The 27,116-nt window shown below is 39.1% G+C and overlaps 1 protein-coding gene across 2 annotated transcripts in view; it reads left to right on the top strand.

The window, feature by feature from the left end:
* The window catches only part of KIF27 (kinesin family member 27), a 47,237-nt gene that overhangs the window by 8,520 nt on the left and 11,601 nt on the right, over positions 1 to 27,116 (top strand). Inside the window, exons 4-15 of one of the 2 annotated variants that reach the window (XM_054032921.1) lie at positions 2,804 to 3,780; positions 9,818 to 9,961; positions 13,344 to 13,550; positions 14,064 to 14,239; positions 14,698 to 14,831; positions 15,464 to 15,619; positions 16,719 to 16,924; positions 17,382 to 17,579; positions 17,936 to 18,046; positions 21,311 to 21,487; positions 22,151 to 22,366; positions 23,945 to 24,151. In XM_054032921.1, coding sequence (XP_053888896.1) covers positions 2,804 to 3,780; positions 9,818 to 9,961; positions 13,344 to 13,550; positions 14,064 to 14,239; positions 14,698 to 14,831; positions 15,464 to 15,619; positions 16,719 to 16,924; positions 17,382 to 17,579; positions 17,936 to 18,046; positions 21,311 to 21,487; positions 22,151 to 22,366; positions 23,945 to 24,151 — 2,909 coding nt within the window. Of the gene's footprint in view, positions 1 to 2,803; positions 3,781 to 9,817; positions 9,962 to 13,343; positions 13,551 to 14,063; positions 14,240 to 14,697; positions 14,832 to 15,463; positions 15,620 to 16,718; positions 16,925 to 17,381; positions 17,580 to 17,935; positions 18,047 to 21,310; positions 21,488 to 22,150; positions 22,367 to 23,944; positions 24,152 to 27,116 lie in introns of those variants that run through there. The other variant, XM_054032922.1, reaches the window with a different exon arrangement.

The raw sequence follows: 27,116 nt of genomic DNA, 5'->3' as shown, positions 1-27,116 counted from the left end.
TTCTAATCAGCCTCAGTTGACCAAATATCCTTCTATGGCAAGCTCTTCCCATTCATCAGTAAAATCCTGGGGGAAATCTATATTGGTCAGTAATACTCTTTATTACTTCTGTATTTTCGACTATCCAATTAAACAGAGACCTATGAAGTATGGAAGCTGTCCAGAAAATCCTTGCTCCTTAAGCAACATATTATGGAATCTCTACCACAGTGTTCTAGTTACGGCTGAGAAGCAACTTCCATTATAAGCATCTATTTTCAGTTCTTTTTAACTGGGGTGTCGGGGGGAATTATCCTTTGAACTGAGATTTCTCATTCTTGTTCTTAGAGCAGATCAAGTTTGTAAAATTCCATATAGCTGTGTTTTAGTTATTCAAGCACAAAACCTTTATCACCATTAAGATAGATTTTTTTTTTTTACATGTTTTGGATTTTTTGGTTTTTGTTTTGCCCTGATGAATTAAACATAGCTTCTTTTGTAATCCATTATTCTGAGCTTGCTATGACCGCATCCTCAAAGATAGCAAATGCATTGACTGTAGAAATGTTGTTTTCAAATGAAGTAAAATTCTGTGGTATACATGGGATACACTAGTGGCTCTCAAAGGGGTACAGGCTACTGTACCCCTTTCAGAAGTCTGATTTGTCTTGCGTACCCCCAAGTTTCACCTCACTTAAAAACTATTTGCTTACAAAATCCGACATAATACAAAAGTGTAACAGCACATTATTACTGAAAAATTGCTGACTTTCTCACTTTTACTATATCATTATAAAATAAATCAATTGGGATATAAATATTGTACTTATATTTCAGTCTATAGTATATAGAACAGTATAAACAAGTCATTGTCTGTATGAAATTTTAGTTTGTACTGACTTTGCTAGTGCTTTTTATGTAGCCTGTTGTAAAACTAGGTAAATATCTAGATGAGTTGATCTACCCCCTGGGGTATGTGTACCCCAGGTTGAGAACCACTGTGATACACTGATTTTTCCTAATTTATCATAAGGCAACATGACACAATGCTCCCTTGCACACGGGGCCTGATCTTTCAGTATGGCATTATCTTGTCCTCCAGTTTTGCACTTAATTCTTTTGTGTGTGCACAGACCTGCATGTATGTTATGCTCATACAGAGCACACGGGATCTTTATAGAGGAAAGCAAATACGCAGCATCTATTGAAAATACAACAGTTAGCATATGCTTTTCAATCTCACACACACACACACACTCCCGCCAGTGATGTTTATAGTTACCAGTCTGTTGTAGCTCGAGTTAATCTAATGGCAAATTAGATTGAGCACAAGTGACGAGCTGGGCTCTTGTCGGTCACGATCTGATGCTCCGAGGCTTTCCAGGACTGAACCCAGAGTTCCATGGCAAAACACCCCAGCTTTATAGTTGTAAATTCCCATTTGAGTCCGTGCATTTTGCAATGTCATCCTGTAATCATTAGTCCTTAAGTGGTGTTATCATTTGATGATTATCGTCGGGCTTCCCATCATTATCTCCTATTAGTTGCCTTGCCTTCAGGGGTGCCTGCCTTACCTCTGAGGTGGTCAATGCTGCTAATGTGTTTAGCATCAGATACAATGGATGTTTTCTGATTGTCTCCTGGTCTTTCCAAGTCTCTCACTTTTTCTTGACATCTGGACATTTGTGATGGCTTTCACACCTTATCTTTTCCTGATGCATGCATTCCTCATTCACACAATCTCTTACAGAAACTTTCAAAGGTATACAGACAGCAGTATTGTATATTCAGCAGAATACACTGTAAATCAAGCCTTGCTAAATCTTATAACAAACAATTCACATTGGGGCTTCAGGCTCTCAACATTCCTCTAATCTCCTTAACATAGATATAATACAAGATCCTGTCTCTTACTTACTAAAACCTTAAAACTAAGAAATGTATATTTCACTAGAGTGCCTGATTTGTAATACATATAGGAAACCATAGTAGACATTATAACTTATCCTAAAACAAAAGGGTGACCATAATCAGTCATAGGATTGTTCTGGTCTGTCATTCCTTTCTGCTATTCAAAAAGGGTGGCTAACAGGATGAAATCAAATCATACATTAATTCTCATGGGACATTATAAAATCCTGCTCCTACATGTAGACATTTGAAGAGCTCAGTAGTCAGGAAATTCAAAATAATTGCTTGAAGTAAGTGTTACTTGGTCATATTTCCTAGATATGTAGTAAGGTATAAACATTAATACCCTCTGGTCCAATCCTGCAAATGAGCAACTGAATAGTTCATTGACTTCAGTCGGACTACTCACATGAGTAAAATTACTCACAAATGTAAGTGTTTGTTGTATTAGGCCGATCAACAATAATACAAATATTATATAGGTATAAAATGAGAAAGTTATGACTTGTGAGAACCATAACTTTGAATTTTCTATCTTTTGTTTGTTTAAAGTCTTCACTGTAACCTTGCATTTGTTGTTTTCTTTTTTGTATTGATTTAAATAAAGTCTCAACAAGCTTTCTGGTAAGGTAAAAATGCATTTTATAGATATGCTAAAGGTTTAATATGCTGTATGTAGTGCTTCCATTAATATAAATTTTTCTCATCGGTATTTGCTGTGAGCTCATATGCTAATATGAGCTGTACATATTATTACAGCTTTCCCCCCCCCCCCCTTGGATTTTTTTAGTATTTTTTGTGTGGATTAGTTTGACTATTCATGACTTTATCTAAAACCTGTTTTTCTGTAAACTTTTGCTGAGAATCTAGTGTTAACCCATTATTCATGCTTTCTTGGGCTTGATGTTTGTAGTGATTGTTGGTGCCAAGGATTGCCAAGTGGAAAGTGTGGATGAAGTGATGAGCCTTTTAGAAAGTGGGAATGCAGCTCGCCACACAGGTACGACACAAATGAATGAGCACTCCAGTCGATCTCATGCTATTTTTACCATCAGTATTTGTCAGCAACAACCTGCACAGTCTCCGAAAAATGTAGATGCTGCACAAGGCTCATCTCTGAGATCAGGCCAGATCATTGCTTCTAAGTTCCACTTTGTGGATTTGGCAGGATCAGAAAGGGTGACAAAAACAGGGAACACTGGTGAACGGTTCAAGGAATCAATTCAGATCAACAGTGGCTTATTGGCTTTGGGAAATGTGATAAGTGCTCTTGGAGATCCAAAGAGAAAAAGTGTACATATCCCATATAGGGATGCTAAAATTACTCGTATTCTGAAAGACTCCTTAGGAGGAAATGCCAAGACTGTCATGATAACATGTATAAATCCATCCTCATCTGACTTTGATGAGTCTTTAAATTCCCTCAAATATGCCAACAGAGCCAAGAATATTAGAAATAAACCAGTTGTAAACTATAACCCTGAGCGGGACCGGATTGATGAAATGGAACTTGAGATCAAGTTGCTCCGGGAAGCTTTGCAGAATCAGCAGGTTAGTGTAATGAGCCATGCTAGTCAGGGATCACAGGATATGAGTGAAGATAGAACTCGAATTCGTTCTCTTGAGGAGCAGCTTTCCCAGCTTCAGGTGGAGTGTTTCAACTACCGAAATTGCATAGAGGAAGCGTTTCCCTTCCTAGTTGAACTAAATGACATTGCCAGCCTAACAAGGAGTCAACAAGAGAAACTGCGGGATTGGATCAACATGGCACAGGAGCTAAGGAAGGCAGCTCTTGTCATGCCACGAACTGATAGTGGAATTGGAAATGACCAAGAGGAGCCACATCATATCACAATTCTTCAACTGAAGAGGGAACTAAAAAAATGCCAGGTATTAAACTATAACTTGTCAATTTAAGTATTGTTACATGAAAGGGTAGCCTGCTAGTAGAATTCACATTAGACTTTGAAGTTTTAAAATCCTTAACCCTGTCATCTGCATTTTATCTTGGGTTTTATATAGTTAAATAATAGCAGCATTGCAGAATTCTGTTTGCCTGCTCACCTCATTTTGATAGGTGATTAAAACATTAATCATCATTGTGTTAGAGGTGGGCAAATAGATTTTATGCTCAGGATAATTAATTTTCATTACACCTTTAAAGAGATTGAATAACAGTATGATGACCTCTCATCTGTTAGTTCTTTTCTTTATAGTGATAATTGAAGCTGTCAAGTTAATTGAGAAATTTCATTTTATATCCCACCAGTATAACTTAATGCATCAGAGCCACAGACAAGTTGACAACATAGGTCATCTGATGCCAAGTTGTACCAAGCTACCTACTTACTTGGCCTCAACACTGTAGTTTCAAGTATCAGTGTCGAACCTAGTACTTATTAAGCCAGTCCTTCACATGAATGATAAAAGCTATCCTTCAAAATAGGGCTGTCAATTAATCGCAGTTAACGCATGCGATTAACTCAAAAATATTAATCGTGATTAAAAAAATTAATCGCAATTAATCGCATTTATAAAAATGTATTAAATATTTTTGGATGTTTTTCTACTTTTTCAATATTGATTTCAGTTACAACACAGAATACTAAGTGCACAGTGCTCACTTTATATTATTATTTTTTATTACAAATATATGCACTGTAAAGATGGTAAACAAAAGAAACTATATTTTTCAATTCACCTCATACAAGTACTGAAGTGCAATATCTTTATCGTGAAAGTGTAACTTACAAATGCAGATTTTTTGGGGGGGGTTTACATAACTGCACTCAAAAACAAAACAGTGTAAAACTTTAGAGCCTACAAGTCCACTCAGTCCTACTTCTTATTCTGCTGGTTGCTAAGACAAACAAGTTTGTTTACATTGACGGGAGATACTGCTGCTTGCTTCTTATTTACAATGTCACCTGAAAGTGAGAACAGGCATTCACATGGCACTTTTGTAGCCGGTGTTGCAAGGTATTTACATGCCAGATATGCTAAACATTCATATGCCCCTTCATGCTTCAGCCAACATTCCAGAGGACATGCTTCCATGCTGATTATTCTCGTTAAAAACTAATGCATCAATTTAAATTTGTGACTGTACTCCTTGGGGGGGGGGGAATTGTATGTCTCCTGCTCTGTTTTACCCGCATTCTGCATATATTTCATGTTATAGCAGTCTTGGATGATGACCCAGCACATGTTTGTTTTAAGAACACTTTCACAGCAGATTTGACAAAAGGCAAAGAAGGTACCTATGTGAGATTTCTAAAAATAGCTACAGCACTCGACCCAAGGTTTAAGAATCTGAAGTGCCGTCCAAAATCTGAGAGGGACGAGGTGTGGAGCATGTTTTTAGAAGTCTTAAAAGAGCAACACTCCAATGAGGAAACTACAGAACCACCAAAAAAGAAAATCAACCTTCTGCTGGTGGCATCTGACTCTGACACTGTTTTGGATCGTTATCAAGCAGAATCCATCATCAGCATGAAAGCATGTCCTCTGGACAGGTGGTTGAAGCATGAAGGTACATATGAATCTTTAGCGCATCTGGCACATAAATATATTGCAATGCCAACTACAATGGTGCCATGCAAAGGTCTGCTCTCACTTTCAGGTGACATTGTAAACAAGAAGCAGGCAGCATTATCTTCTGCAAATTGTAACCAACCTTGTTTGTCTGAGTAATTGGCTGATCAAGAAGTAGGACTGAGTGGACTTGTAGGCTCTAAAGTTTTACATTGTTTCATTTTTGAATGCAGTGTTTTTGTACATAATTCTACATTTGTAAATTCAATCTCTTTATCGTGAAAGTTGCGCTGCAGTACTTAGGTGAATTGAAAAATACAATATTTTTGTTTTTTACAGTGTAAATATTTGTAATAAATAAATATAAAGTGAGTACTTTACACTTTGTATTCTGTGTTGTAATTGAAATTAATATTTGAAAATGTAGTAAACATCCACAAATATTTAAAATAAATGGTATTCTATTGTTTAACAGTGCGATTAATCCTGATTAATATTTTTAATTGCTTGACAGTCCTACTTCAAAAATAAAAATACTTGACAAAAAGTTGTTCCTTTCTTTTAATTGTCGGATCCTTAGTTGACTGAGAGCTGTAACACTCAAGGAAAAAAAAGATGAAATGAGTTTCTCAAAACTGCAGCTTTCTTTTTTGTTCATTATTCACAGGTTTTCTTATCATAGCACTTCTTAGACATGTACTTCTATGTTACATATCAGCCTTCTGCTTTTTGGTGCCATAACATTTCTTTTCAATTCTCCTGCTGAGGTGAGAATTTTGAAGAAGGCATGAGATTCCCAGCAGGACTGCTATCTAGGAGGAGGTGAGAGAGGAACTCTGGTGCTGGCAACTTTGAACAGTTCATTCTCAGAGGCAGACATAAGGTTGCAGCCTTTCAGCTCATAATAGTGCTAGACAATGACCTGCTGAGAGAGAAGAGCTCTCTGCCATCTCAATCATGACTTCCCCTCCTCCCCCCAAAAATACTACATGATAAACATACATAACTTTTCCGGGGACAGCCTCTTAGCAGATGGAACTTTTGGAAACAATGTTATGTTAACATGCTGTGTATGGATAACAAAAAGTAAACCATGCAGCTTTAATCAATCAGAAGTTAATGGTGTAACTTAAGACATTTGAATCAAGAGTTGAAAACTGACTGAAAGTGGCATTAAAAGCATAAGAACATTAATAATAGGTCAACAATAACAACTGAATCTGCGTCTATATCTTGTGATAGAAGGAATCTTTGCTCCTATGTGTTATAAATAGTGCAACAAAATGCATGTTTTGTTGGGGAAACCAACTGTGAGGTTTGCACATGAATTCTGATCCCGTTTATAGTTTCTCTTTTGGGAAATGCCTATATAAATTATGTCTTCCAATTACTTTCTCATAATTTGTTTAAAAGGAAACATGTGCCTCTACTCTTGGTTCCTTTAACTCTGAATTATCTTTCTCTCTGCTTGTGATTTCCCCCTCTGGATTATTTTAAACCTCCTACTTCTCTAGGGAGTCTAGGCTGCATGTTTAATTGCTTACAGGTAAGGTTGCCAAGCAAACCACTCCTCCTTCTTGTTGCTGTGTCTCAAGCAGGGAGAATTATCCTGTTTTGCCTCTTTTTAGCAGTGGCTAAACTAGATTTATAAACTATAAACAAGAATATAGTAGAGCAGGGAAAATGTTCTAAGATTTCTAGCTCAATTTGTCAAAATATGCTTCCTCAGTGAATGGTTCCAAGTATATATTCATATTACACTTTATTGTTCCTCATTAATAATGCAAATCATAGTAACATTCTAATTTTGATCTTAATTTTTTTAAAAAATATAACCCTATAATGGGGAAAATGAAATAAGATTTATCAGGCTGTTTTTTTCCTCCCTATGAATGTTAAGTAAAGTTATTTGGATATGATAAATGCTTTAGCTTAATTCATTATCCTCTTCTATTTTAATAATTAGCATTATTTATTGTAACATTTTCTTGATGTAGCTGTATTTTCTTTCATGTACATAAGAGTGCAGCTTTCTGGCATTTGAATGTAAAATGAAAAAGGAAGTAAATGGACAACATACTACTTATTCTCACATCTCGCCCACAACAGGCACATTTATCTTTATTAGCAGCTGTTATTTTCTCTACTATTAATTAAGCCAGGTCAGAATAGGAAGAGGGAATTCTTGTCTTTCTGTGATTGCTTGGAATCTGGATGATGTTACAGGTCCAATGTGGGCCAGGAAATTGAAGTGTCAGTTAAGTTTTGAAGTGACCGAGACACTTCAGTGCTTTGGTGCACACAGTCAGAATAAAGTTCTACCTTGTAATGGTTCATAAATTGCTTAGATGATCAGTTTAAATAATGTTAAAATATGGCCCCTCTCAGTGTACTTGGCAGCAAGAGGTAGGTAGAACAGCTGTAACCAGGCTAACCAGTCCTGGATCATCGAGATGACTCAGGCCTGTTCTGCATGTGGGTGATTCAGAGTTGCTTTTTGGATGTAGAGCTCATGTAAACAAACCTCTGACCCCTAATCAACTTTGTACATGCCCTGTCAACGCCCTTCTCTCTGCTGTGGTCCTGGGGAGGGTACGGAATCCCTCATCATCAGCTTAGTGTCAGGAGAAATGGAAGGGGCATACTTTTGTTTTGGTTTTTTTTACTGTGGGGGTTGCATATTCCTCTGTGCGTGGTTTGATCTGAGCTGTGAATCATCAGTCCCCATAATTACTAGGTGGGACATTCTCAGCCCCCTTTCCACCCACAATCTCTTTTCTTGGATGGTATTTCTGTTTTTAAGCTGTTCCTTTTTAAGGGTCCTTTGGCTAATTGTCATTTAGCTGGAGAGGAACCTGGTCTTTGTTGTAATTGCAGCTGAGGTACTGAACATGCTCTGTGCTTTCCTGGAGTCATTCACCAGTGCTCAATTGCAATATGTGATAGTTGGGGTGGAGTGACTATGAATCTGCTCTGGGAAAAGTGTGGTTTTGGGGAGCCCATCAGGTGTGATAGCCTCATCACGGAGACTGTTTCTCCTCTCCCCCCGCTCCCCCCTCCCCGAATCTACCAAGCATCTATGGCTGCAGAGCTCAAGTACGCTATGTAGATACTGCAGCCCCTCCACTATGGAAGTTGCTTAGACCAACATTGGATCATATACCTGTAAAGACATCAAAATAAATTTTCAAGCCTAATCTGACTTTATTCATGTGGTTGTCATCACAGTTGTAGAACAAGGAAGGCAGTGTTAGTTTCTTCATTATTTTATGAGAGATTTTCACTACTCTTGCAGTTAAAGTGCGTGAATCTTGTGACTGAATTTTACTGCATGCTGAAAGCAGCATTGTATTTATATACCATTGCATACAGTAGTTCTGGTTACTGGCATTTTTCTTAGGGAGTGTAATGGCATGCACTTACCTCTTGCGAGCGTCCCCTTCAGGTTGGGTGTGTCTGCAGTCTTTAAACAGTCCTAGCCCTAGGACCAGGCCGTACTGTCAGGGCTTCTTCCCTGGAGGCAATAGTTTTGACCTCTGTGGACCCTTCTGGCCCCAGCTCTCCAGCTGGGCCCCTAAGTACTTCAGATTCCCTTCTTGGGGTTTATCACTGTCCAATTCTAGGCTATTTCCCTAGTGGCCTATAGTGGGAGGAGGGAACCCAGGCCCACCCACTACTCAGAGTCCCAGACCAGGGACCCTAAGAATAGTAGCCACATGCCACCGTGTCCCTTTAACAAAAGTATTTTTAGTTCCCTGGGCCACTTCCACATGGCCCCAGCCTTCACCAATCCTTCACCCTTACCTTAGGGCTCTTCTATGTTCAGGCCCAGTAGCCAGCCAGGAGCTCATTTTTGCTCCCCCAGTCCCTGCCAGCACTGAGCTGTCCATGGTGCTGCAGTTCTTTGACCAGCCAGGAGCACCAGGTGAACTCCTCTAGCTCCACCAAGGAACTGACTCTGGTCTGCACTGCTGCTCCTTTTATACTGATTGGCTAGCCCCTTGCAGCCTCCCCCGATTGGCCATGTCCCACGCAGTCTGTCTATGCAGCTTAGAAGACCTCTCTACTGCTCTTTTTCTGGGACGGGTGTGGCAGGACCCCGAGGCCTCCACGTGGGGGCCTCTGGGCCTATTCCACCCCATCATAGGGAGAAAAGAACTTATCAAAAAAAGGTCAATAGATGATGAATAAAATTGAGGGAATAAGTAGAGATACTGCATCATCAAGATCTACTAGAATTAGCACATCATTTATGGAAAATCTACCAATGGTGTACCTTGGGAAATTTTGCAGTTCAGATCTGCTTTTCTTAACACCATATGAAGAATTTCTTCATTCAGTTGGCAGAATAACACCTTTCCTATCCCCACCCTATCTCCTTTTTGTTATCTAGCAGGCTTTAGCTACAGACGAAGAAGTATTTGGTCAAAAGGAGCTTGAGCTGAAGGTATTACAGGATCAAATACTAACACTGATGCAGGAAAATCAAGAACATCTAGAATCTTTTAAAGAGGCACAAGAAACAAATAAATTACAGGTAAGTTTTCCTCTTGCACATTTTACTGTGTAAGTTTGGTTCAAATAAGATGCATATTAGAATGCAGTAATTACAATTTAATAGTTATTAAAATTTGGGCCAAATTTTGTAGCCCTCAGGCAAGTTATTTTCTTATCAATGGTAATTTTGTCTCAGACTGTTCTATTTATGCCTTAGCTTCCATAACTGTGACCAATTATGAGAAAATTATCTTTGTCTAGTGGCTAAAACATAGGACTGAGATTCAGGAGATTTGTATTCTAGCCTAGCTCTACCACAGACTTACTGCATAACCTTAGGTGAATCACTTAATGTCACTTGTTCCCTGTCCCATCCGTAAAACAAGAACAGTAATATTTACCAACATTACTGGAGAGTAGTGTCTCTTACTTCAATATTTGTAAAGCTTTTTGAGATCTTTGGATGGAAGGGGTTATAGAAATGTCTGTTGTATTACAATACTAAAACGTTTAGAAGTGAAATCTTGGCGCTACTATATTCATTGAAGTTAATGGGAGCTTTGTCAATGGGACAGGATTTCAGCCTAAATATATAGGAAGATTGCCACCCTGGTTCCTGTGTTAGCAATAGTGGAAACACTACTTGCCTCTCCATTTGGAGCATTTCGGAATAAAATAATGACGATGGTTTAGGCAATTGCCTGGTAGCCAGAGGTCCATCAGATCACAAATGGAATATTCAGTATATTTCTGCTAAAATTGACTGTCTCATAAGATCCACAAATATTACCATTCCCTAAAACTTATGAAGAAAATAAGTTGTAAATATTCCAAGTATGGAAGAATCAGTGCTGTTCTCCTCACTCTCCCTTTTCTGTCTTTATCCCATCTTATCTTCCCTTCTCCTTCTCCCTCTGTTGATTACTCCGTGACCTGCTCACAAGGCATGTGACATAAAAGGTGAGTAAGCCAATTATCACCTTCTTCCTCTCTTGCTCCTTCTCTTCCTTTTCTGCAATTTCTGGTAAGGCACAGGCAGTTTTTAACTTAACTAACTACAGTGATGTAAAAACTACCTGTGCCTTGTCTCCACTGGGGTTTTATACTGAGATAGCTATGAAAATGAGAGAGCTGAAAACAGGCGTGTTTTTACATCAAAATGGATTTTACACTGAGATAGCTATCTCAGTGTAAAATCCATTTTGATGTAAAAACACGCCTGTTTTCAGTGAAGATAACACAAAGGTTAAGAGATTTGCCTAAATCATACATCAAGTCAATGGCAGACCCAGGATTAGAATTTGGGAATTCCTGGCTAACTTGTAAATTCACTAAACCATCTCTTTCCATTTAAAATAAAAATAAAATCTATGAATCAAATAGTTTTTTTTAATGGCATTCACAGGAATATGTGATTTGATTGGCACTTCCAATTAGATCAGAACTGTAAAAGTAAATTGCAGTACATATATGTGTATTATGTGCAAATATCATATCATGTGCAACTGAATGTTGCCTGACACTTCCCATTATAAGACCCTGTTTTCAATAGGTTATAAACTTTCCAAACTTAAACCAGTTGGACTAAAATTTTCCATGTTGGGTGTGTCTGATTTATTTATTTTAATTTCAGCTGAAACATTTCAGTCATTTTTGAGAATGAAGTTAGGGAAAAATACATTCTTTTTCTGTGTTAAAAAGAAATTCTTACAAACATTTAGCTGTGAAATTCTACTGCTACTGTGTTTTGGAGCAGGGACTTGAAATTTGGCAGGGGATTGCCCTGTTGTTCCCATGGAAAAAACATTCAAATCTAGCCAATTTTTAATCCTTTGAAAATTTGTCAGTTTGCACATGATCAGTGGAGACTTGTTAAGCATTTTCAGCTAAATTTCTCAAAGATTCCATGTATACTGACACTGCTCCATCCTGGGGAATTTGGGTCTGAGCAAGATTTCCCCTGCAGCTGCTTCTCCCGGCTTCTATGAGCCACTGTGGTGCCGGCACCAGAAGTAAGAGCAGGGAGATTGTCTCCATTGTGATCCTCCTGTTCATACGCAGGCGGCATGAGGAGGACACAGCTTGTCTATGGCTACGTCTACACTACATGCTTTTTTGGTGGCATGTAGAGTGTGTACTTGGGTATTCTCCCTCCCCTGGCCTCCCAGCAGGGGTTTAAGTAGCAGTGTAGACAGTGAGGCATGACTTAGGCTAGGAGAGTACAGACCTGCGTGAAGGGTGTGGATATGTACCCAGCTACATAGCTTACACGGTTCTTTGCTCACCCAAGCCAGGCCTTCCTGTCTACATTCCTATTTTTAGCTGTGTAGTGTCCTGCTGCCTCCCCACTGCTGGAGCGTTTTCCCACTACAGGAAAAGACTCTGGCAGTAGGGAAAGTCTCTGGCGGGGGGGAAAAGCAGCTCCCTGCTGCTAGAGCCATTCCCCACTGCAGGGAAAGACTCCGACAGCAGGGAAAGTCTCTGGCAAAGAACAGGCAGCAGGGAAAGGCTCAGATGGGTAAGAAAGATGCACTCAAAATAGGACAATATTATATATGTTTTATAATTAAATATCTTCATACTGACTCTTTTATTGACTGACTGTCATATTAACTTCTCCATTGTTAGTTACCCAGTTTTTGTAGGTGTTATGAAAGATGTGGATCTTGGTGAGGGATTTGAAGAAAGATCAGATAATTACTTTATGGATCAGTTCAGAGATGATGGTTCCTGAATAAGGGGGAGTTTTGAACAATGCACAAAGACTCTTGTGGGAAAGGCAGAAAGTAGGTTCTTCAGATTAGCATCACTGGCAGAGTTGTGTGGGGCAGGCAAGATCAAATCAAAGTCCTGATCCTGCAAACGTTTATGTGCATACTTTTATTTATATGAGTTCACTTACTTGAATGGAACTACTTGCTGAGCAAACATACACACCATGCTTTAGGATGGTAACTTCCATTTTGAATATCAATTTTGGCTGACTCATATTTTGTTCTTTTCCAGTTATGCATCAATAAAGCAAATATGGACTCATAAGTATCCCTCCAGCTCTTGTTAATCTTAAATAACATACCTGAGATGGGCTTTTCTGAAAGGGTTAATGACATGTTTTTAACAAACCTTTTTGAAGCTTGTTCGTTATGTGGTGCATATTTTTAGATTAATTTAATTAAAATTATATGTTTTAGAATTGAAAGATTTAGCAATCAACTAACACCACCATCAATTTTCTGTTTGAAGTTAGCACTGGTGCATTGCATAAATTTATGCCTTGCAAGAGAATTTAGGATCAGTGTGCTACACCAAACACAGCACCCTGCTAATAGCTTTACCGTTCAAACCAATGTGTTTTTGGTTAGAGTAATGTAAATATAAGGTAGAGTTGGCACCTACGAGGTGTTTTTTTGTTTGTTTTTGAGAATGAGAAAATGGTGGAGCAGCAACTCCTTATTGATCAGCTGAAAGATAAGTTAGAGAAGCTTACTGTGACTACAGCCTTAGTATCCAGAGATGCTTGTGGAGATGGGCCAGCTGCTGTGACATCTGCAAGAAGACCATATAGTGTGCCACTCACTAATAGTTTAGTACATTCCATTCATATGGCTCCAGGACTGGAGTCCCGAAAGGTAATGACTAAACACATTTTTTGTTTTTCTCCTTCATTTTGTAATTATTCTGATTTTGGTACAAGAGTTGAAAGGCGATACTAACAGTTGTATTGACATTTTCTGCTTATATCCCATTAAGTGTGAAACGTTAATTTCTGATCTGTGGCAATGTACACAGCATCAATTTATCCAATGCAAATGTATTTGTACAACCTCCAGTACAAAGGGGCTGCACTCCTGAGTGGGCTTTTAGGTGCTACTAAAATACAAATAATTACTAATAATGATATATTTATTCTGTACTAATTCCAAGAAAAGAGTGCTATGTACTTACTTGCCAGTATCCCATTCTGTAACAATTGGAACCAAATTCTCAAAGGTTTCTCCAAAAAGAAATCCAGAAAACTTGTACAACCCCCCTCATTTTTAGCAGATTTATGTATGAAGTCCATTTGAAAAATCCACTCTAAATATTCCTAGCTTTCTGCAAGTGACTTTGCACCTGGTTTTATTTTTGGGGTCTCTTGGAAGGTACACACCAGCCCTCCTACTTACTCATTGGCCCGAGTAATGGCTGGATTTCAAACTCGCAGGCAAATGATATTGGGTCATATAGAAGACCAAGATGAAGTCCTTCACTGCCATTTCTCTGATCATAGTGATGAAGAAGAAAGGAACACCGACAGCAAAAAGAAATCAGCATTTAGGTAATCTTTTTGTTGTTGTTGTTGTTTTATTCAGTCTTTAAAGCTTTCATTCAAAAATAGATATTTAATGGGTATATTCCTACCAAATACTGGCATATCATGAAGCCAGTTTACAGTGTTGTTTTATGTAAATTTGTAGAACCTCCTGACATCACAAAATAATTTAACACAATAGGTATTGCTAATGACCTACTCTATTCCATTTAACATAGCTTTAGATTGAATGCCTCTTCACTTGAATAAATATGTCTTGCATAATGTGTCTTGAATAAATATGTCTACTTGCAGGACCTGAGGGAAGCAGGTGGTGGTAAAAGTAGATTTTAGCATGCAAGTCTTTGTAGATTCGGGACCTACTGCTTTAGGATTACATAATCTGGCATCACATTTAAAAAAAAAAACAAATTTTGAATATGGCTTGGTTTTTCTTTTTTTTTTTTTTTTTTTTTTTTTTGTAGGCGCTCCATAAACCGCACATGGACACGAAAACAGGCTCTTCTTTGTTCTCCCCTTCAACTGGATGATCTACAATTCCAAATGCACAAGTCCAATTTACCAAATGAAACCATACTGCAGACTGACACTGTCACAGGTAACAATTACAAATGGAAATTATGAGATACTAACATGCTTCTGTCACACCATGAAAATTTACATTTTTAGTGTTGTTACAGTAAATTAATCTTTTCCATTCAAACATGCATTTTAAAATAAAAATACTTTTGATGTCCTAATTTGGAATTGTTTTTAAATACTTTTTTCTGAAGTACATTCATGTTCTTACTGGTTGGTGCTTTAAAAATAATATATAGCATTTATATAGTGTGCCACATCTCCAGAGCACTGTATAGATATTTAATTAATCCTCACAACACCTTTGTAAGTTATGGAGGTAAGTTGTATTATCCCTGTTTCACAGATAAACTGAGACAGAAAAGTGAAGCAACTTGTAGAAGGCCACATGTGCCTGTAAGTACATTATTCTCACCCACTGATGCTCCAAAGGGGAATGTTAGCCAAGGATCTTTCTTTCTCAACTTAGTGCTCCTACTCTGTATCCTGTCCTGATTTTGTGCAGATGGCAGGTGGTGAGGAAGAGATTCCCTGTATCCTGTCTTTCTGATTCCCTCCCCAGTGTATATGCAGAGAATAGGCCAGAATTTCGTCCTCTGGTAGATAGCATGTTCCAGATCTTTCTTCTCAGCATTGCCCCTTTCTTTCAAGGTGAAGAGATTGAATGCCTCCATAAGAGTCGTGTAATAAACATGCAGAAATTAAAGAATTCAGAGCTGAGACTCACCGAGGCCAAGAAAAAGATGAGAGAACTTGCACTTAATATCAAAATGAAGGAGGAACTCATTAAAGAAATAGTAAAAACAGGTAACTGACTTGTGTAAAGCACATTTGAATTAAACACATATACAGTAGAACCTCAGAGTTGTGAACACCTCGGGAATGGAGATTGTTCGTAACTCTGAAATGTTCATAACTCTGAACTAAATGTTATGATCTTTCCAAAGTATACAATTGAACATTGACTTAAAACAGCTTTGAAACTTTACTATGCAGAAGAAAAATGCTGCTTTTGTCAATTTTTTTTAAACTTTCCCTTTATTTTTTTAGTAGTTTACATTTAACACAGTACCGTACTGTACAGTATTTGCTTTTTTTCTTTTGGCTCTGCTGCCTGATTGTGTACTTCCAGTTACAAATGAGGTGAGTGGTTGACTGGTCAGTTCATAACTCTGGTGTTCGTAACTCTGGTGTTCTACTGTACGAATGAAAGTAAGGATTAGCTATTTAATTGTCCTAGTTGTCTGTAATTAATCTTGTTCAGTGGGGACTATTATAAAATAATTAAGTTTTCGTCACTTATGAATAATTGTTTACTAATTGTATTATGATGGCACCTGGGGCCCCAGATGTGGGTTGGGGCCCCACCATATCTTCATTAAATATTTGGTGTGCTTTCCTAATTATTCTGTAATTATCTCTGTACTTTTCCCATGTCATGTCCTATGGAGGGAATGTCCTTCTTGAACTTGGCTGTATTCAAATTCCTCTTGAAGATCTACTTCTACTTTGACACTTGCCAGAAACTAGCTGCCAATAATGACAAGAGTGTTACTGAGAATAGTCTATGTATATTTTTGGTAACTGGGTTATAAATACTTTGTACTATCAAGGTGAGGCCTATCAACATCTGGCATCTTATCTGTCTATTGTACTCCTTCCCCCACCTGTACCTGTTTATTAGGGTATTCAATTGTGAATTCTTAGGGAAAGGAACTATGCCTTTTTTTCTGGTTGGAACATGTCTGGTACGTTGTGGGTATTACCAGAAATAAATGCTAAGTAGTAATAAATTCTTTAGATGTGTAATTAAGGATTAGATTTTCATATGGAATTTGGAAATAGCGGGTTGTTTTTTTCAATAACACAATTTTTTCGAACAATTTTGTAATATTTTGTTTTTAAGGCAATGATTCTCAGTCTGTAAGCAGGCAGTATTCTTTGACAATAACTAAACTGGAACATGAAGGTGAGCAAGCCAAGATGGAATTAGCTGAAACACAAAAGCAACTTCAGGAGCTGGAGAACAAGGAGCTGAGAGACGTCGCTGAGAAAGCCAAGTTACAAAAAGAGTTTCGGAAGAAAATGGATGCAGCTAAATTAAAAGTGCAGGTAGTTTTGATTTTTGTCGTTAGGAGTTATAAATTACTGATATATCCCATAGAACACTTAGGGCCTAACCATCTGCTCTGTTGCACAAGTTTTATGCCAATGTGACTCCATTGAAGTCAGTGGAATTGCAGTAGATAATCAGGCCCTTAATGTACCAATAGATGGTACTTGAATGTATCTAACAATATCCTTATGTGAGAAGTGTATTTTCTTACTAGAAAGGTGGACAAAAAAAGAGATTATTGGTATTTGGCAGTAGGTAAGAATGTAGGGAGAATGCTTTAAATTGATTTGCAAACCATCTGCTTTGTAGCACAAGGCTTCTATCAAAATGCCACACAAAATCCTAAATCTCTGCAAATATCAGTGGACTTGTTTACTGGTATCTGTCCTAAGATGTGTTTTTCTTTCTTTAAGTGTTCATGCTTTTAGACTGAAATATGCTATGTGAATTCAGGTCTTACAGAAGAAGCAACAGGACACTAAGAAGTTGGCATCATTATCCACCCAAAATGAGAAACGGGCTACAGAACTTGAGCAGACTGTGAATCATATGAGGCATCAGCAGGCCCAGCTACAGAAAAGACTGCGAGAGGAGAGTGAAAAAAAGAAAATTCTTGAGGCAGAGATTGCACGGGACCACCAGCAAATCAAAGTAAGAGGCTTTCTTTTCTGTACAATGGATAAGCATATAGTACAATTTCACCCCGTTACTTTCTCATAGATCATGATGCATAACTGTAAGGCTTCCGATAAATACAAGGAATGCCTTTCAAGGTAGGAAAAATGAAGAATACGCATAAAAAATCTTTTCACCTACAATTTTTACAAATTACTTTCTTCTTCTTCATGCTTTTTTATTTTACTATCCACCTCCTATCATTATAATACAGCTTCCATTAGTGGAATGAAAATCTTATATACCTACATGAGCTCCTTCAGAAAAAAACTAAATTTGATGACAATAGACTCAACGAGGCCAGGAAAATAGTTTTATCTTCTTACTTACAGGAACTTCAGTTAAAGACAGAGCAACAGCAGAAAATTCTCAAACTTAAAAATGAAGAGATTGCTGCTTTTAAAAAGAAGAAAAACTCGGCAGGAATTTCGCAGCAGTTACAGGTAGCTAATTTATTCCAAATTTGGTGAGCTGTGAGAAGCAAGGGGCGGGGAGACAAAACTCCTCTTCCCCCACCCCAGCTCTTGATTAGCCTTGTGGGGGAGGAGGGAAGATTCTGTTTGCTATTGGCAGAAATTGTACTCAAATCAATTGTTAGATGCCCTTTTTTCCTTGAAACAGGGATAAATTGGCCACCAGAGGTAAAGAGAGAGGCAATCCTCCAGCAGGAAGCTGGAATAACTTCTGCCTGCCTGCCCTTGCTCTCAGTGATGGTTTTAATTTGGCTTTATTGTGGTACAATGAACTTAGTTTCTGGCTGGCACAGGGGTTTAAGGTTTCTGCTGTACTTTCTTAAAGGCTCTGGATTGCAGCTGATTGTCGCTCAGAGTTGTAAAAGTCTTTTGCCAGCAGCTGGGAGGGGTATTTTACCCTTTCCTCTGGTCATCCACTAGGTGAGGCTAGCTGTTGGTTGGAGGGTGATGAATTTTTTTTTTTTTTTTTTTCCACCCAAATGTAGACAGGTTCAAGGTTCTCTTCATAGAGCTTCTGTTACTTGTGGCAACTTTCGTGTAGCAACCTCTGTGACAGTGCCACCTAGATTATTCCAAGCCTGAACATAGGACCAAAAGTGAATTGGCAGCCAAGTGCAGTGAGTGATAGGATGGGATGTAGAAAGCCTTTAAGACTGAGAACAAATTAGAGGCATCATTGTCTGTGTCCAGCTCTTCATGAGGGAAGTGCTGGTTCCAGGCTGGTTGCCTATGGTCAGTATTCTCTCGAATCTCTGCAGTATTGGCTGCTCTGGCATTAGGAGTGTTGGGAGCTAAAATAGCCAGCTTTTTGGCTCTAGATGCTATTTTCAGTACTTTGTTGAATTTACGAGCTTCCCTTTCCCCAGTGCAATTCAGTTAAGTTTGAGAGAGGCTAGATGGATTTTAACCATTTATTGAAAACTACAATAGAATCCAAATATGTGATCCTGAGCTACACTACAGAAAGTAAAGTAAAGAATCTCACTCCCTGCTGGTGGTCCGGGGAGGCAGATGCACCTTCCTCTCTGTTCAGAGTCTGTCACCTCTCCACCACAAAGATTAGCTGTAACACTCCCCCATTGATCTTAAGTTATGCATGCACCTTGTGATGGCCACAAGCAGGGCTTAAATTCAGCCAGAGCTGTCTGGGGTGGAGCTCCAGTAAATATTTTCAAAGCCCTGAGCCCTGGTGCAGTCAGTGTGTGGAACTCTGCCAGAGGATGTTGTGAAGGCCAAGGGTACATCTATGCTACCCACCAGATCGATCCCCGATCGCTCTGCCGTCAACTCCGGAACTCCACCACGGCAAGAGGTGGAAGTGGAGTCGACGGGGGAGCGGCGGCCTTCGATCCCGTGCCGCGAGGACGTGAAGTAAGTGATTCTAAGTCGATCTAAGATAGGGTTACCATACTTAACAAATAAAAAAAGAGGACCCTCCACAGGGTCCTGGCCCTGCCCATTTCCCACCCCAGCCCTGCCCCAACTCCGCCCCCTCCTCCCTCCCACTCCCAGCCACGTGGAAAGGGCTGCCCGAGCGCTACCAGCTTCACAGTTTGCCGGGCAGCCCCCAGACCCTGCGCCCCCGGCCGGCGCTTCCCCAGCGCAACTGGAGCCTGGGACGGGAAGCGCCCAGCCGGGGGCGCAGGGTCTGGAGGCTGCCCGGCAAACCGTGAAGCCGGTAGCTCTTGGGCTTCGGGCAGCCCCCTTGCCTCCGGACCCTGCGCCCCCAGCCGGGCACTTCCCCTCCCGGGCTCCGGCGGCGCAGGGTCCGGAGGCATGGGGGCTGCCCGAAGCCGGTAGCGCTCGGCTCTTAAACAGAGTTGGGGAGGAGCAGAGCCGCCGCGGCCGGAGGCTCTGCTCCTCCCCTGACTCTTCAGCTCTGTTTAAGAGCCGAGCTGCCCCAGTGCTACCAGCTTCGGGCAGCCCCCGTGCCTCCGGACCCTGCACCTCTGGGGCCCGGGAGGGGAAGTGCCCGGCCGGCGGCTGGGGTCCGGAGGCAAGGGGGCTGCCTGAAGCCCATAGCGTTCGGGCAGCTCGGCTCTTAAACAGAGCCGAAGAGTCAGGGGAGGAGCAGAGCAGCCGCGGGAGGGGAAGTGCCCGGCCGGCATTTTCCCGGACATGTTCGGCTTTTTGGCAGTTCCCCCTGGACGGGGGTTTGATTGATTGCCGAAAAACCAGACGTATGGTAACCCTAATCTAAGATACGTCGACTTCAGCTATGCTAATCTCGTAGCTGAAGTTGCGTATCTTAGATCGAATCCCCTTCTCCCCCCCCACCCCCCGTGTAGACCAGGCCCTAGAGTATAACAAGGTTAAAAAAAGAACTAGATAAATTCATGGAGCCATCAATGGCTATTGGCCAGAATGGACAGGGATAGTGTCCTTAGCCTCTGTTTGCCAGAAGCTGGAAATGGGCGACCGAATCACTTGAAGCACCCAGCATTGGCCCCTGTCGGAAAACAGGATACTGGGCTAGATGGACTTTTGGTCTGAGCCACTGCGGTCGTCCTTGTGTTCTTATGTCACATACACAGCATGTCCAGACATGCCCAATCATGGTTCCCTCTACTGCCAGAAAATGTGAAATGCATGCTAATAAGATAAACATTAAAATAAGGAGGACAAAGGTGCCTCACCCTGGGGACATAGGAGCATCTAAGGGGTGGCCTGTTGGAGCTCTCCAGTCCCCTAACATTGATTAAACCAGTTCAAAACAAACCTTCAGTAGGACTTCACTTGGGCATAAGGTCCAAGCTAGCAGACCTTGATGTAGGACCAGTGCACTAGTCTTCTGACTTTGGTTGTTAATGTAGCTTTTAGCTTCTCATTTTTTTCTCAATTGCTGTTTTCTGACAAGTAAATAGTCTCGATGAAATGTAATGTAACACCCTGTACCTGAGCTATACAAGTGTTATTAGGAAAATAACATGTATTTCAGCAAGGGCTGTCTTATACGGACATGTGCATTGCAGACCTTGCAATGTAATACTGCTGTGGTTTTCCAAATTTCTCCAACCAAATAACTTAATTATCTTGAGTTCCAAATCAAGATTCTGTTGTAGAGTTACTGTTATCACTAAGAATGTCAATTTTGGATTAAGTTATAGAAATCTGAAATTGACAGAATTATTATTCTAGATGAGAAAATACTGTACTTAAAGAATGCTGCACAAAGGAGGTACTTTTGAGCCCTGACTAATACTATGTATATCTCAATTATTTTTTGAAATGTAGAAACAGGAAGAGCAAAGGAAATGGTTAGATGAAGAACTAGAGAAGATTCTGCATCAACATCAAGAATTAGCAGAACTGGAAGAAGACTTAAAGAAAAGAGAAGCTATCATAAACAAGAAAGAAGCATTGTTACAAGAGAAGAGCCATTTGGAAATCAAGAAACTAAGATCTAGCCAGGTGCTCTATATAATACTGTTTAGCTATTATTACAGTACCATTGTTTGAGAGTCCAGATAAAACATATTAGAAAGAGAAGCAGCAGTATGGGTCTCATGTAATCTGATTTCTATCCCTGGTATTGTCACTGTAATCTCAAGCAAGCTAATCTGTTTTTCTGTACCTCCATTTCTCTGACTTTTTAAATTGGGGATAATGTAGATTAATATTTCTTCACCTTCTGTAAAACACTTTTTTGAGTTCTGGAGTCAAATTCCTTTATGTAAGTGCAAAGTATTATACTTTGTAAAATTTGGTTGATCCCTTTGCAATTTGAAAACAAAATATCTTTTTTGGCTATTGGCTTTAAAAGCAAAAATGAATAGAAATTTAAACACAGATTTCTTAATAGCAGGTGTCTTTATAACAGGGGATGACTAAATTATGATTTAACTTTCTGTATGTAGAAAGCTGAAGTTGAGTGTTTCTTCACTTTTATAGCTAGTAGTAAATATTTATATTATGATAGTGCCCAAATAGCATTGGGGCCCCATTGTGCTAGGTGCTCTACAAACATGGAAAAGAGACCATTCCTACCTGAAGGGCCTGCAATCTAAAGTATGTACAGTTTGGTTAATTATGGGTAGCATTTTTGTATCATTTCTGGATTTGGGGTTTTTTTAGGCTTTAAACAAAGATAGCTTGAAATTATCTACCCGCCTGAGTATGTTGGACAAGGAATTGTGTGATAAAAGTGTGCAGCTCCAGACCAGTGCCAGTGAAGAGAAGAGACAGATTTTGGAAGAAGTTCAGGTTCTTCAGAAAGAAAGGGACCAGCTGCTCAGAAGAAGAAATAGTGTGGATGAAAAACTTAAAGATGGTAGAGTGTTGACCCCTGAAGTAAGTAAAAACAGCCATTAGCTACTGTTAGTTACTATTTTATAATATAACACACTAATCATGATCTAAACATATTTCCAAATATCAGATAAACTAGAATTGAGAAATTGGAACTGTTTTTGTTAAAATATTAAATTTTTAATTAGGAAATTCAAAGGAATTAAAGTACAACAGTAGTAGCCTGGTTTGCTAGAGAAGAAAGTTTAGGTTTGGAGGTCTGTTCCAGCTGGTGTCCTGACAACCCTCCCTTGTTCTTTTATCTGTGGCATACTGTTTTTCTTCCTTGAGCCCCTAGTGCTTCTCCTTTCTAGATGACCATCACAATTCTGTCTTTAAACTGAAATAGGACTTTCAAACCTGCGTGACTTAAATCTTTAGTTAAATCAGTGTAGTTTCTTGTGTAAATTAGGCCTTAGAGACAGCTGTCTAATAGCTGCCACTGAAACTGACATCAGTACTGTTCTGGATTGGCCAGCAGGAAACACGTATTAAAAATGCATCACCCTCATGACACAGTGGTCTGACATCTGTCATGGGAAGCAAGAGACAAAACTGCCTCCAAATTTATCTCTCTCACTGCAGGACAAAGCCTAGTTAAAACTTTCAAGACAGCTAGGCACATTCCGTTTCCTTTCCCACCACCCACACACCAAAAAAAAAAAAAACTAATAAAAAGCATTGTTCTGTCTTTTTGTGTTTCATTTTCATTTTCCTTCTCCTGATGTAGCTTCATCTTCATTATGCTAAAAAGATACACATTTGCAGACTGTCACTCTATTTCAGGATCCTAATAAGTTAGCTACTAAGTTCCTTTCTACTTAAAACAGAGAATTAAAGGTAGAAAATTGTAGCTTCCATGATTTTCTATTAATTAAGATTATGTATATAACGTACACACCGAGTTATGCATATTTATAGTGACTACCACTATAAATGTACTTTCTATTAAGAAGATCAAGATCTTTTAAAGTTATTTTTGATGTGCTGCTTTCTTGGAATACCCACACCTACCAGTTATCTAAATAACCATATAATTAAAAATTCCTACTGTTTAGAAAAACTTCAGTGGATGACTACCAGTTTTTCGCAGCTGGTTCTTATTATGTTAGGACATTGCTTGAGGCGATTTATCCATTAATAAGGGCTTCGCTTGACTTTTCACTGGGTTTTGTGAGAAGGAAACCTCACCTGAAATAGCCCCAAATGTCCATTGTGACAATAAGGTATTTTGCTAGGGATATTCCCAGACTCCAGCACAGTGTGAGGTAGAAATTCTGCCAATCAGCATAATTAACTTAAATTGGGGTGAAGTAAGTTCCCTCTTACAGTGTATAGACCCTTTCGTGAGCCCTCCACTCAGTAATGTACTGTATTTAACCCACAGTGAAAAAGAAGAAAAATATCACTTATTTTTTTTAAATATTTTTCTCAATTTGTAGTATGTTACTGCATTTTCTCTCAGAACAGTCAGTCTATATAATAAAATTAATTAACATATTAACATTTGGGTATACTGACTCTTGCATAGCTTTTTAATTGAAATGGAGAGTGGCACCTCATTTCTGCTTTTATTTGTAGGAAGAACATGTCCTTTTCCAACTGGAAGAAGGGATTGAAGCGTTGGAGGCCGCCATTGACTACAAGAATGAAAATATTCAGAATCGCCAGCTCTCACTTAGAGGCTCATCTCAAATCCTTACCCAGAGCGAGGCCGATGTAATGGGAAAACTAGTTTCCCTGTCTGCTACTGAGCTTAGAGCAATTCTCTTCAAATACTTCAACAAGGTGTGTTTTGGCTGATGAATAATAAATTGAATTTTATTTTTCACTGGTGTCACAGGTAATAAAATGAAACAGTTAAATTGCTTAGAACTATCCCTCCCCCCCCCCCCCCCCCCAAAAGAACAAAATTTCATTTTAAAAGTTGTGTTTTCAGTGACGATGGCTGAAGTTAGGCTTGGTCTCCCCTGTATTGAGCCACATACTGTGCAGTGTTTCTCACTTCTGTAAATAGTATTGAACTTTTACATGTCATATTTGTCAGCCTCCTTTCAGATGTTGCCAGCCTACACAGTGTTTACTTTCAGATGTGGAGGTAAGGGTTCCCTCCCTTTCCCAATGTGGTCCTGATCCTTCTAGCAGCAAGGAACTAAATGATTTAGGTGTTGCAGCACTGCGTGTTGCAGTGCCCAACTTCTTTTAGGTGCCCTGGCACATAATGGAATTCACAACCATGAGTTAGGCATCCACGCTCCCTAAACAGTGCATGGGCAGAGTTAGGTGCGTAGAAAATGGAAATCACAAAAGCATGCACACTGAGTTGGGAACAGACTAAACTAGCCAGTGTTAAGGAGAGGGGTGAAACTCCTGAAAAAGACCATAGGTGCTTATCTCTACTTGGGGTTCACAGTTGTGAACCCCCTCTTGGAGTTGGGGCTGACCTGGCTTAGGCACCTTTCTCAAGAAAAGTGAAGAGCAAGAGGTAATGATGGTGGGTGCCTGCCACCTTATAACTTTTAGCCCAGTAGTTAGAGCAATCACCCCAGATGTGAGACACCCAAGTTCAGTTCACCCCTCTGCCTAATGTGGAGTAGGGATTTGAGTCTCCTATCTCTTGGAGAGTTCCCTAACCACTGGGCTATAGGTTATTCTGGGATTGGGCTCTCTCTCTCTCCTATTGAAGTTGTTCTACTGTGCATAAATATTTAAATATTCATTGGGCCAGAGAGCGAGATTGACTGACTCTTTAATGACTGTTTTTTCCATTATTTTGTCTGGGATTGATGTCAGAATAACTGGCTGATAGTTATCTTGGTCATCCCATTTTCCATTTTGAATATTGGTGCAACATTAGCACTCTTCCAGTCTTTTAGAATTAACCTGGTATTGCAAGATTTATTAAAAATTAACATTAGTGGGCCAGAGACCTTCTGAACAACTCTGTTAGAGCTCTGGGCTGCAAATTATCTGAGTTACTGATTTTAAAATGTTTATCCCTAGATGATGTCAAACATCCTTCAGTTACTAGTGGACTTCAGAATACTTAATCATCCTCATTTGAGATGAGTGCATCCTGCTTCTTACCAAATACAGAACAGAAATATTTATTGAACACTTCTGTCTTTTTTGTATCATTATTAACAATTTTTCTATCTCCATCTAGTAATGAGTCTATATCATTGCTAGGATTTCTTTTGTTTTTAATATACTTAAAACGCTTTTTTATTGTCCTTGGCCCTACTAGCAATGGATTCTTCCCTGATATCTTTAGCCTCTGATATCAATTTTCTGCACTTCATAACTCCTAACTTATATCGATTGCTATTCTATGTATTTCCCACTTTTCCCATTTGTTATATACAACTTTTTATTTCTAATTGTTTCCTTCACTTTTGCCACTGAATCAGGATTTTCCTTTAGCCAAAATTGTTCTCTTTGATTGTGGAATCATGGCTTTTTGGACACTAATAAACTCTTCTTAGAAAATTCCCAATTTTCATTCACTTTTTTTTTTTTAATTTTTCCTCCCAATCAATTTTGCTCATAATTTTTCTCAGCTTTAGGAAATCAGCCCCTTTTTGAGGCTGGTTGTACATATGGAATGTAATAAGTTCTGGTTGTACATATGGAATGTAATCAGGTCATGATTGTTGGTCCCTAGGCAACCACCAACTTCCTGTCCAGTAATTAATTCATCTTTGTGTCATGAGGTCCAAAACAGTTACTTCATGTTGGCAGCAATTCCTTTTATGTTAGAAAATTTATAATCTATAATACACCTCTACCCTGATATAACATGACACGATATAACACAAATTCAGATATAATGCAGTAAAGCAGCACTCCAGCGAATCAAAGCAAGTTCGATTATAATGCGGTTTCTCCTATAACACGGTAAGATTTTTTGGCTCCCAAGGACAGCGTTATATCGGGGTAGAGATGTATTTAGAAAAAAGAACAAGGAGTACTTGTGGCATCTTAGAGACTAACTAACAAATTATACCCAAATAAATTTATTTGTAAGGTGCCACAAGTACTCCTCCTTCTTTTTGCTGATACAGATTAACATGGCTACCACTCTGAAACCTATAATATTTAGAAACTTGATGAGGATTTACTACTGGCTGCATGACACCTCCAGCCATACATCTCCTAAATTGAAGTTCCCCATAAGAACACAATTTTTCTTTCCATACATTACAGACAGGTGTCCAAGAAATAACTCATCCTGTTCTCTGGTTTGATTTGATTTTGTGGCAAGACACCTGGATACTGCAATATGTCGGTGTGACAGACTGCAAATTCTGTCGCAGTTCACTTTTTAATTTACATTTTTTTTAAATTAATTAAATCTGAAAATTAATAGTCATTGCATTTAGCACCTGTATATATTTTGATACTACATTCAGTTTATTTTATGCTGGCTCTGTTTTTTCAGTTTACAGTATACTACAGATTTCTTTATTGACAACATATAACTGCTTCACAAGTTTTCATGAAACAAGCTGGAGGTTTTGGCAGCTGAGTAGGTGACAACAGGGGCTTTTGCTACCTGAGGTGTGGGAGGCAGTTTGAGATTATGAGAAGTACATTAGCTAGATATTTTTGTTAAGATTAGTAGCAGTGAAATGCCTAACCACCTTGACATTTAAATTGTTGTTTTTAAGTTTCAGAGTAAACAATCCATTTAGCTGGATAGACAGGTCACACCTCATATTGTTACAGGCATTTACAAAATGAGGAAGACAAC

The sequence above is a fragment of the Malaclemys terrapin genome, chromosome 6 (assembly GCF_027887155.1).
Source record: "Malaclemys terrapin pileata isolate rMalTer1 chromosome 6, rMalTer1.hap1, whole genome shotgun sequence".
NCBI classification, from domain to species: Eukaryota; Metazoa; Chordata; order Testudines; family Emydidae; genus Malaclemys; species Malaclemys terrapin.
The sequence above is the reverse complement of the archived record's forward strand: the minus strand, read 5'-3'. Positions and strand labels throughout refer to the sequence as shown.